The sequence below is a fragment of the Neovison vison genome, chromosome 4 (assembly GCF_020171115.1).
Source record: "Neovison vison isolate M4711 chromosome 4, ASM_NN_V1, whole genome shotgun sequence".
Taxonomy (NCBI): Eukaryota; Metazoa; Chordata; class Mammalia; order Carnivora; family Mustelidae; genus Neogale; species Neogale vison.
Genome location: NC_058094.1, coordinates 171,962,203 through 171,974,250, shown reverse-complemented (window position 1 = coordinate 171,974,250; position 12,048 = coordinate 171,962,203). Strand labels below are relative to the sequence as shown.

At 33.2% G+C, this 12,048-nt stretch overlaps 1 protein-coding gene across 1 annotated transcript in view; it reads left to right on the top strand.

The window, feature by feature from the left end:
- AGMO (alkylglycerol monooxygenase) overlaps positions 1-11,758 on the top strand; it is a 345,447-nt gene extending 333,689 nt beyond the window's left edge. The window contains exon 13 of the mRNA XM_044246135.1: positions 10,432-11,758. Coding sequence (XP_044102070.1) covers positions 10,432-10,503 — 72 coding nt within the window. The 3' untranslated portion in view covers positions 10,504-11,758. The remainder of the gene's footprint in view (positions 1-10,431) is intronic.
- The last annotated feature ends 290 nt before the right edge of the window (positions 11,759-12,048 follow it).

The window sequence follows — 12,048 nt, the reverse complement described above, 5'->3', positions numbered from 1 at the left end:
TCTTTATATATATCTTATTTACCTTGGACTATTTCAAGAAATACTACTACTAGAGAATTATCTGTATTTATTGTAGAATTTTCATGGAAGATTGTTTCCATTATATTTCTCAGCATCCCCCTGGAAAAATATCTCTGTAAAACAATTATTTTTTAATATAATTTTAGATATGAGTAGGAAATTTAATGTAACAAAGATCAACCATGGTTTGGTAATAGAAGTGGGACAGGGAAGCATTAGAAACTATCATTTAGTCTTTATTTTTGTATCATAAAAATGAATTAAAATAAAAAATATTTTAGGACACTAAAATATATTTAAGCAGTCTGGCATATAAAAACTCATCAAGAACATCAAATTCCATGTTTTTATAGGATGAGGTACTTAATGGAAATATTTCAAATGGCTATCAACCTATAATTGTATTTACCTACTAAAATCTTACTCTACTTTGCAAAATAATTATATTTTCCCAGCAATAATTATATATCCATAATTACAAAACAAATTATTTAAATTTATGACCATGCATGAGAAAGAGTTGGCATTGTTGAAAACTCTCATGTTTCAGATTTTACTTTTAATGCACATCTTCTTATCTGTCACTCTGTTACAACTTTTAGCTTATTGTATCTTTTTAGCAAGAAACATAATGCACTTTAATAGTTTATCTTATATCTTCATAGAACTTAATAATTTTTTAATTGAGCCAATATTTACCATGAGCTTGAAAGAATTAGGAAGCTTTTATTCTTATTTTATAGAGACAGATACTGAAATGCTAAGTAACCTGCTGTTGCAAAATAATTTGTGTTGAATTGGGACAACCTAATCCTCTTATTCCTTTTCAAGAGTTTTAGTTTGACTGGGTGTCTGAACCTGATCTTAATATAAATAGAAGACCTTAAGAAATATTTTATTAATAAATAAATAAATATTTATTAAATACCTTCTTGGATATTTTACATACAGTTGACCATTGAAACATGAGGGTTAGAAGCACCAACCACCGCCCCCCACAGTTGAAAATCCATGTGTAACTTTTGACTCCTCAAAAACTTAACTACTGATAGCATAGAGTTGACCAAAAGCCTTGCCAATACTCTAAACAGTTGATTAACACATATTTTGTATGTAATATGTATTACAGACTGTATTCTGAGAATAAAGGAAGCTAGGAGAAAGACAATGCTATTAAGCAAATCATAAGGAAGAGAAAAAGGCATTTGCAGTGCTGTATTGTGTTTATGGGTGAAAGACTGCATTTAAGTGGCTGCGTGCTATTCAAACCTGTGTTGTTCAAAGTTCAACTTGTATATTAAATATGCGAATGAAAAGGAAAATGTGCTATAATGCAAATAGATGATGCAACAGCTGATTTTCTTTCCCCCTGGATTGTGGGAAATATAAGACATCAAGTGATTTAATTGCACATTTGACCTCATTGTTTCCTAAAGGAAAAAAAAATATATTCTTGCCCCTGAAATGTGGAAATTTCTCATCTTTCCAATTCTGTGTATAATTTGAGCTCTTTCCCAGCAGTTCGTGATATCATGTTTCCTTTAATAATCTCTGCTTTCATAATTAAAGCCCTAATTATCATCATCATCGTCGTCATTGTAGTCATCATCATGACCAGCATTATCATTATTTGGAGCAGAGGAGATACAGGGTGTTGGTACAGCCTCACACCTTTTTTATAGCTTAAAATCTAGAAAATATGCACTTTGAATGTTTGTCGTGTTTATGTAATCAGTACCTACATTGCCAAGGCTTATTGAAAACAGCTGGGTGCCTGCTGCCTGCCTCCCCCTTTGTTGGAACTGTTGCCAGAACAGGTAGTCAAAAATGGAAAGTAAGGGAAAATTCAGGCATCTGGGGTGTCTCTCAGGAAAGCAGCTGTGGCTTCCTTAGGAAGCAGTCATTGTTTCCCATCAGCCAAGACTCTGTATACCCTTGGGTCCAGTTCTGGCATGGCTGGCCTAGTGGGATGCAGTTTATGACTTAGGACTTACGCGAGAAACCGTTTGGGCAGTCCCATCTCTGGCAGAACTTTGAGAGAAATCCCCCAAGCTGCAGGCCATATGTGGGCTGTTGGCCTTCTATTTAGCCTACTCTGGGAGGTTCCCATTTACTGGGGTTCTAATCATCCCTTTGACACAAGTAAAAACAATACAAAGATCTTCTCAAAACATATCCTTCCAAGATATACTGTCGTGTTTTTAAAACCAGACATCACTATTATTTCTGTAAACATGGCGTTTTTTTCTGAAAATAAACTCATTTTTAAGAGACTTCCTTTGTTTCCTAGGTAGTAGACAAGTACAAAGAATTCTTTTTAACAGCCCACAGCAAGTCCTGGACTAGCAGTGTTGAGTGGTATTCTGCATTTGTAAACAAATGGTCTTTCAGATATAGATTTTTGTACATCAAGTATTAAAACTTGTTATGCAAGTGAAAAATGTAGGCTTTTTCTTTTCTTTTTTTTTTTTTTTGAAGACATAGGCTCTTGATTGATACCAGAGAGATGCCAGGAGTGGGCCTTTGGTATGTACAATACCCTGAAAATCAATCTGCTCTGATGAGATTATTTGGCAAGAACCACCACTCATTTACCATGAAAATGGCATTTTGGCAGACTACGGTTGAATATTTTTCTTGATAATTTTTGTGAAAACAGAGTTCTGATTTTAGGATGTGAATGCTTTAAATTTCAGTAGTCAGAAATAAAAGGGGATTAAAAAGGTGTAGTACTTTGAATTTTAGATTAAATATCGTGTTTTTCATCATTACAGAGAGTTCTGTTAGGACACACTTAAGGACTGTGATTGGTCCAGCAACATTTTATTCAAAAATCTTCAGTTTCAAAATACACCGGGTAGGAAGCAAACAGTTGTGTGCCAATGTCAGGCATACTCGGGAAAACTAAACGAAATTATAGTTGTAGCTAGAATTTATTTGCAGAAATAGGCAAGTTAAAAAAATGAATGAATTTTTGAATTCACTGAACTCTGAACTATCTTCTATTCTTTTAAAAAGTATGGTAATAGTTTTTAGGAAAAGGGATCGGGTTATTTACAATGCTTTGCCTGTGACTAATTTTAATATATAAAAATGTCTCAGGTCAAACTAGGTAATGTTCATTGAGTGCCATATTTTTCCTACTCTTGTTTTATTCCCAACTCTATAAAAACTAAAGAGACTATCCTTAAAATTTTTCACTGTTCTGATATATTTTTCATTCTCACACCCATAAAAAGTAAAGAATGGGAGGCTCCATGGTAAGTACAAGAGGAAGATTATGAGTATAAACAGATGCTTTTCATAATGTACACCTTTCCTAAAGTATTTTTCCAACAGAGTGGTCAACATTCAACCTAAAATTCATTCTCACCAGTGATACTTGGTCCTTTATTATTTGACCTTATTGTAACTTTCTTTCCATGTTTCCATACTGTTTTTTACCCTACAATTCAAAATAAGGAGTTCTTAAAAATATCTTACCCTTCTACGTTGAGTATTTTGATGATTAGAAAAATACTGTCAGGCTTCACTTTTGACAAGGCACATATTTTCATGATTCTATAGATATAAATCATGACTAATTAACTTTGGTTGTTTCTTTAATTTTTCTCTATGCTTTAATTGTGGTAAGTTTGACCTTTTCTTACAATGATGATCCCTTTGAGATACTTCAAGCTGGGGAAAAAAATGACCTGGGAAGAACTGGGAAGGAAGCCTGGATATCTAGATTATACATATTAAAATATTTAGAAATCAACATAAATTGAAGATGTATCATTGTACATAAAGAAAAGCAAGAATGTAGTAAGAAATTAAAAGCAATTTTAAAATCTCTATTACTGGGTAGTCATACCCTCAGAACAAGTGTTGTTAGTATTGGACAATTTTAAAATCCTGTATCTATAAAGACACTTTATTCATAGCTTTGAATTCAAAAATGAAAAATCCACAGATGTTTTTGAGAAATGTAGCATCTATTTTCACTTTATGCTAATTACAGTTTATACAATTTTGACCAGATGGGTTTGCAAGCATGGTAGCTAATTAATGACAACTGTCTTCAAGGATATTCTCTGAATTGTAGGTAGGTCTTGAAGACCTCTAAGTGATCTCTAACGTTCTTATTAATGTTTTTGGTTTTCAAATGTTACCATGATAGCTCAAGTGTGGGATAGAGGAAAAATAGGACATTGTATAGGGGTATTGTTGAAAAGGATATATACTTTCTTGAGCTGTTTAGTCTTTCAGAAGTGAATAAATTATTGTACATAATAGGAGATAATCATCTCTGGGGAACTGAAGAAATGGTTCCATGAAGATTCTGTATTTGTTATCTAAATTAACTTAGTGCTTTTTTGTCTCAAATTATTAGAGTCTGTTGCCCCCACTGAGTAGTAAAATAATGGAATACCTGATTTTTTAGGTTTCAGAATTCAGCTTAATTATTTAAAACTTTTGTTCCAATGTTTATGTTTGTTTTCTTTTAAAAGAAAACATACCATGATCATGGTATGTTTAATATATTATCTTGTTTGAAAATTAATATCAGAGCACATGTAATGATTGAGAAAAATATATATTCATTTTAAATAGACTTTGTTATCATGGAAATTCACATAAACTTTCTTTTATAGTGTTTTCCCTCACTTAGGAATTTCAATATATATTTAAAAATAAACATAAAACAATAATACTTGATTTACATCTTGATAATAGTAAATCTGAAAGGAGCACATATTAACTCTAGCGGTGATTGTATCTGCTTTGAATAGGGTACAGAAATAAACACAGAGAGAGAACACAAGACTTCCAAGTAATTGTTGCAGTGCCTGGAAATTATTTGTCTTAAGCCTTTTGTCGATTTGTCTGTATATGACCCTTAGTTTTTTAGTCATATATAGAATATACTAGAGGTAAAATCCATAATTCCCCATTTCCTTTGGGTTGGCATTTGTTAAACTGTATCCTTCAAAAAGTCTAAGGAAAAAATGTATTATTACCTAATATCTTTCGGATGTTTTCACTTCAGAAGGACTTTCAGTCCATTTGGCTCCAATTTCTAGTCTAGTTCTGTTTGTGTTTGTCTCTTGCATTAATAAGAAATGGAGATATTTTGTAGCAATTCAGGTTTGAACTCTCTTTAAGTTCTTGTCTATTTATCTGTACAGCAGACAGTTGTCATCCCTAAAAAATCAAAATATTATGTTAAAAAGTATATTTAACAAGGAATTGGTTTTGTTTTTCTCCAAATAATTTGGTAGAAACTTCTGTATGTGTAATGTGTTGTTCTTAAAACAAATTGTTGCTGTTGTTTTTGGTGTAGTTGTGATAAATGGCCAATCAGCTGTTATTATATAAACCTCATTGATGTCAGAGAAATGATTTTTAGGTAAAAAATATACTCTTCCTTTTATATGCAGGATATGATATGTTAGGCATAAAAAATTAGTATATCCATTCCAGGAGAATTTAGGAAATCTATACAAAAGTCTGAATTTGGCTGAAAATATATGCAATGAAATAGGCGGTAATATTCTTTTTAATTATTTGAAAGTAACTAAGTCTCAAATCTTCACAAAAAAATGCTATTTATACTTAAAGTATTCCACATTTCTTCCTTGTCAAGGTAGAGTTTATCAAGAAACTATACCCACCATTTACAAAATGACTTAGCTTTTCTAACTTGCTTGATTTTTTTTTAGTGATTTAGTGTACATAACTATATTGCTCCTGTGAATAAGCATAAAATCAAATGAGATTTTCTCTCTCAGTGTGTTCTATTTCAGTATTTGTCACAATAAATCCATGTATGAGAATCAAAATCTATTTCAGCTATTTCAGAGATTTAGTTTCTCCTGTGGGTATTTTTCATGTACTTTATTCAAAACTTCCATTTTGTTTGCCAGTATACTGAAGGTTAAATGATTTGAGACGTATGGGGTATTGCTAGCTAGTTCTAATGGAAATTATCTACTACCTAAGACTCTATTTTATTTGTGCCTCAGGTCATTTATTAATACATAGAAGTAGGTGGATTCAAACCAACAGAGTCACATTATGGATATAGGTGTAAGAACAATCCACCAGCTTTGTAACTTGAGAGACAGCAGATTGAGGAGATGTCACATGCACATAAATACCTCCTCTGATACTATTCTGTCTCCCTTAAGATTTGATATCTGATTCGTTTATTAGTAGATCCATATTTAATAAGGCCTCTTAAATCATAGACATAACAGGGAAGAGCAGCAGAATAAAATATCCATTCCCACTGGTGTTTTAATATGGATTAGTGGCTCAGATTAGCCACCTGTCAATTGATGCACTTTTTTGAAAAGGGGTGGAGGAAATGGGGAGAGCATCTGCACAGGCCAAAGTTCAGGCATCAGAGTCTAGGGGCCTGGGAAGTCAAGGAAATAGCCTGAAGACAAGGGCCACTAATGATGTGTTAGCTCAAGCAGAGCTTGACACTAAGAGTGAACTTCCTCTGTTTCATATTTTGAATCCAGCTGTTAAAATCTTGGGACTTGCCCAGACCTAGGATAAAATAAGTGTTCATTGAGTTTGTACATATCCAGAAACATTGTATCTCTGATTAGAGAAGAATATTGGGAAAAAAAAATCTGCTTTCATTGCCATTTATTCTTACACTGGCCCAAGTAGTATTTCCTCTGTCTTCCTTGAACAAATACTTGGTTGGGAAATATGTTAATGAAAAATCTTTTTCAAATGATGCATTTAATCTAATCAATTATGGTGAACCAAAATGAATAAGTTGATACAAAAACCAAGAGAAGTTTCAGACAAAAGAAAATCTAAAATGGAATGACTGCAATCAATAATCAACTGGTTTTATTGAGTCCACATTAAATAATTTTCTCGCTTAAAATTTTATGTGAATATACATTTAGGCCTAGTAATATATATATATCATATATAATATAATTATATATATTATATACTATATATAATATATATAGTATATATACTATATATATATAACACATATACGTTCAAAATATATATAATATATAATATATATAGTATAATACATATACATTCATAATATAAGAACAAATCTATTTTTTCCTACTTAACTGTTTTCTAATGGAATCGAATAAATATTTTAGGGTTGTACATATTTTGAGAAGGACATATTCATTGTATTAATTTTTATGATTTTATGTCATTCTGGATTTCATTATATATAAAAACTCCAGTTTATTAAAATGTTGATTGTGAAAAGTGTCAGACACCTAGAAGTTACTGATTCAAAAAAATCATTAGGCAAGGACAGTGGGTTATAAAAAAAAAAAAAGGAAATGATTCCCTACTGATATACATATTCACTGAACTGATTCCCTAGGATGTGCAGTTAGATTTTCTGGGAGATGCTATGTAAACAAACACAAAAAAAACCATATCCCAGCTCTGATATCTAGTAGTTTTGTGATTTCTTGGTAAACCCCATAAATTCTAAGTTCCCATCACCACATGAATAAATTGGGCACCAATCTATCAAGGTTTGTAATAAGCATTAAACATTATAATCCAATAAGTCACCCAGGACAATGGTTAGTTTAAGCAAGGGTCTCACTGCGCATTAATATTGAACCTAAACTGGACTCCTGTGCTTCCTCAGTTTTTCATTCCATCTTTTTAAAGAGATCATATATAGGGACAAACAGGCAAACAAACAAACAAAACAGAGAAATAAAATAAAACAACAAACTGTCCAACATTGCATCTTTTTTTGTAAGAAGCTAAATGCATTTTAGATCACCAGAAAAGGCAACGTGTTTTAGTTAGGGATGGATCCTTAAGGAAATAGGACTTGAATTACAGTTTCAAAAGTGGAAAGATTTAATTGTGAAGTTGTGGATTAACAACAAAGGCATGAACTGAACTGTAATTTTTTTTCTTTCTCTTGTTAAATCAGAAGTTCTTACTATATCTGGGATCCCAGATGAAAGAATGGGTTGTCTAGTGGGTAGGGAGTAGGGAAGAGGAGAATCATGATACCCTAGCAAAATTTTACAAATAATTCAGTGGTTTCATTCTCCCTAGCCTTCACTTATGGAATCCTTGTGACCCTAAACACTAAATTCAAAATTAGTAAAAATTTCAGTTGCCAAATATATTTCAGGCTCCTCTACCTTGCACAACACAAGGTATCAGTTAGTTGCTCAATGAATATTAAGGATCTGAATGGGACTACTTCTACTGATAATATGCATTTATCATCTCTGTCCCATTTGAAAGTTATCTTTGCAGCTAGTCCTCTGTCAGCATTACCCATCTTCATAAAGTAATGCAATTCACCACACAAAGGGCCTTCATAAATACTCCCCACCTTGGTATTATTTTCCTTGGCACCATCATGAGAAATCCCATGAGGTCATTTTTCTTGAATTACAGTCAAAAGAAACAAAATCAAAACCAGCCTTTAAATATATTGTATTTGATTTCTGAGGCAACTCCATAATGTTAATATTATTCTTGACTTCTGCTTCAATATAACTGTACATTTTATTTTTGATATATATTTTTTTATATTGTGCATATTATAGGCTGAAACGAATGAATGTATTTGAAGAAAACTGCAGACTGGCTAATGTGAAGGATAAAGGATTTTTAGAAAGAACCGTAAGGTTCATATGAAACTGAACAACCCACCAGTGAAAATGAAATATCAGTGTTTAGGGAGGTGGTGGTGGTGGTGGTGTTTTGTTTTCATATTCAGGCTTTCATAGCAAAATAATCACAGTTCAAGGATGGCTGCATGGCTAAGTTAGTTGAGCATCTGCCTTCAGCTCAGGTCATGATCCCAGAATCCTGGGATCAAGTCCTGCATTGGGCTCCTTGCTCAGCAGGGATCCTGCTTCTCTCTCTGCCTGCTGCTTCCCCCGCTTGTGCATGCGCTTGTGCGCTCTCGCGCTCTCTCTCTCTCTCTCTCTGATAAATAAATAAATAAATATCTTTAAAAAAAAAACACAGTTCAAGCTATTTTCTTTCTTTTTTCTTAAAGAGTCTATTTATTTATTTGACAGAGAGAGAGGGAACTCAAGCAGGGGGTAGTGGGAGACAGAGAAGCAGACTCCCCTGCTGAGCAGGGAGTGGATGCTGGGCTCAATCCCAGAATCCTGGAATCATGACCTGAGCCAAAGGCAGATGCTTAATGACTGAGTTACCAGATGTCCCTATGCTATTTTCTTTATATTGATGGCTGGCCTCAGCTAATGCCCATGGCTTCTCTCCAGCCCATCACCCCAAAATGTTCCTCAAGCTTCCATCTTATTACTTAAATATATACTCCTTTGTATATTTTTGTGGATTTTTCAGGAATAGTGCTCTTCCTGGGGTGAAGACCTGATCATATTTTAGGAGTTGGGAAAGGTTTGCACAATTAAAAAACATATGGAGAAACACTTGCACAGCTATCTTGATAACCCCATTTGTGTGGGCATTACTCTTTTCCATCATCATACCAGTAATACTTAAAATGGAAATCGTAAAAACAATTTTAGAGTTAAATTTTAGTGCATAGGTAAGAGTAAAGGAATGGTTTGGCTTAGAAGGGCTCTGAGGCATAAAGATCATGACTAATGCTTGGACTTTACCTCAAGAGAAGATATATGTATAATGGCATTATGGTGTTTAGATTATGCATAATAAAAAATTCTACAACTATGAATTCTTACAAGAATGATTGAATGATCATTCTTGCTGGGATCATCAGAAATCAAGAGTTTTATCTGGTTAATTTGGGATGATTTATTGTGAATATGTGATGTTACTTGAAAGCAAGAAAGTAAACTCAATGAAGTCTGCTGGCTGCTTATTATGACTTACCTATGTCATCAGTTTTAAAGAGAATTTTTTAGTACTTTTTTTATATCTCATAAGATCAACAGACTGAGAAGATAAGTCAGCAGTGGTGTTTAACCTTTACTTCATGTTGGGTAAAGTTCATAACATGTTAGATCACATTGCCCCAGAGAGGAATGATTCTTTCTAATGTTTTTATTTCTCCTTTTCCAAATGCTTCTTAAACTGTATAAACAGTGAGATCATTTCATACAGTACATTCTACATCCAGTATGCCCAGATGCCACAAGAAAGTTCTGTCTCATTCCATATCTAACTTTCATGGTCCCATCCCTAGAAATGTCCCAGATTTGGGAGTATAAAAAAGCAACAACACCAAAACTTTTTACTCCCACTGCTGTCTCCAATGTGATGCTTTTTAAGTTATGTTGGCTAAATTCTGTCAGTGAACAATTGCTAAATTCAATTTGATTAATTTAACTGTCTAAAATGTTTATGTTCTTTTTCCCCCACAAAGATATTTTTAACTCAGTTGAGCAAAAAGTATTGATTTTTCTGCTTTGTATTTTATTTCTTCAGATTTTTTTTTCCGTCTGCATTGCTTTCTGGGGAGTTAGAAGCATGAAACTTGCCTCCGGCCCTTGGAAATAAGTTTGTATTCAATTCTTTTGTTTTAATCAGTTGCCCACAACCACAGTATATTGTGATTGCCTCATATAATCATATAATGATTATATGAACCATTTCTTAAATGAAAGGTAATTATGCTTATTTACTTATGCTTGCTTTTCATATCTGTTGCTTTCTATTAAAATTAAAGTCAGCTGCAGTTACTTTCTTTTATTGCTAGGGTTGAAAAAAAGTAATTTCAAATACAATAATGTTGTATTTACTGGTGGTGTCTAAGCCAAAGTGTATAAGAAAAGGAAGGGAAAAAATGTAAAAAGAATGAAGATTTAATTTGCATTTTTGACAGCTTCTGTTTGTTAAAATTGTGCTTAGATAAATATTTGTTCTCATAAAAATGTGTTACATTAGTTGTCTGCCTAAGTCTATATTTACCCTTGAAAACCATATAACCTAAGGAGCTACATTCTGAAAAAGACATGACTGAAATGAAAATGAATAGAATTTGTCAGAATATGTGTATTCAACAGTTAATACCTATGTCTGATATGTCTGACCTATTTGTTTTGGTAATTTGAAGAGCACACAGTACAGGTATCCCCTGCTTTTCAAAGCTTGTGTTAGGCTGCACTTTTATGCATTATGAAAGACCTACAATAGTACCTGTTTTCACTATCTGGAAGAAATTTTCACTTTCTTCAGATCTTTCATAAACCTGTAATTTCAGAAACCTGCAATTCCACAGTACAGGTTTCCCCTGTTACCTGAAATAGAGACTTCTTATGAAATCTTTCCTAAGCCAAAATGGTCTAAAGTGAAGAAGTAATTACTACAAATTTATATAGAAAGATTTTGAGCAGTCTCAAAGTTTTTCTGGTACCTTAAAACTCATCTTGCTAATGGGTGAAGAATATAAATGGGAATAAAGCAGAGATGCTCGGAGGCACCGTTTGCAGCTTGGGGCTAAGATGCTGAGTGTAGTTCCCTAGGAAGGAGCTTGACCCGACTCCTCTCATTGCCTGAGATGTGTGTGGCCTCTAGAACTGCTCGTTGCAAAACAAACACTGAATGCTATTTTTGTTTTTCACCTTTTTTCGCAGAAGCAAAAATTCCCTTCTTGTTCTTATTGGTTAGGGTTAGGCCTTATAGGCCAGTAATATTTAGGTCTTTCATAAAACTGAGGTGTCTTAATTAATCCATAATTTCAAAAACTGGGAGATACCTGTATTTTAAATTGTCACAATAATGTTAATAAACCTAAATAAATTTGTCCAAGTGTTGTGTGGACATTATTCATTGGGATTGTAAAAATCTGCTGAGTATTTTATTAGGTAGGAACTGAATGAAGTAGGATACACTTCAAAATGTATCCAATAAGGAGTAGGATATAAGAAGTAGGATACACTTAAAAATGGCGGGAGGGATTGAAAACTGTAGGAATATTTTTCTTCTCTTCTTGCAATAGTTCTTGGGTTTAAAGGCACAGTTTAAGTACAACAGGCCACTCTTATCCAGAGTTTCATTTTCCATGGTTTCAGTTACCTACACTCAACTGTGGTCTGGAAACAG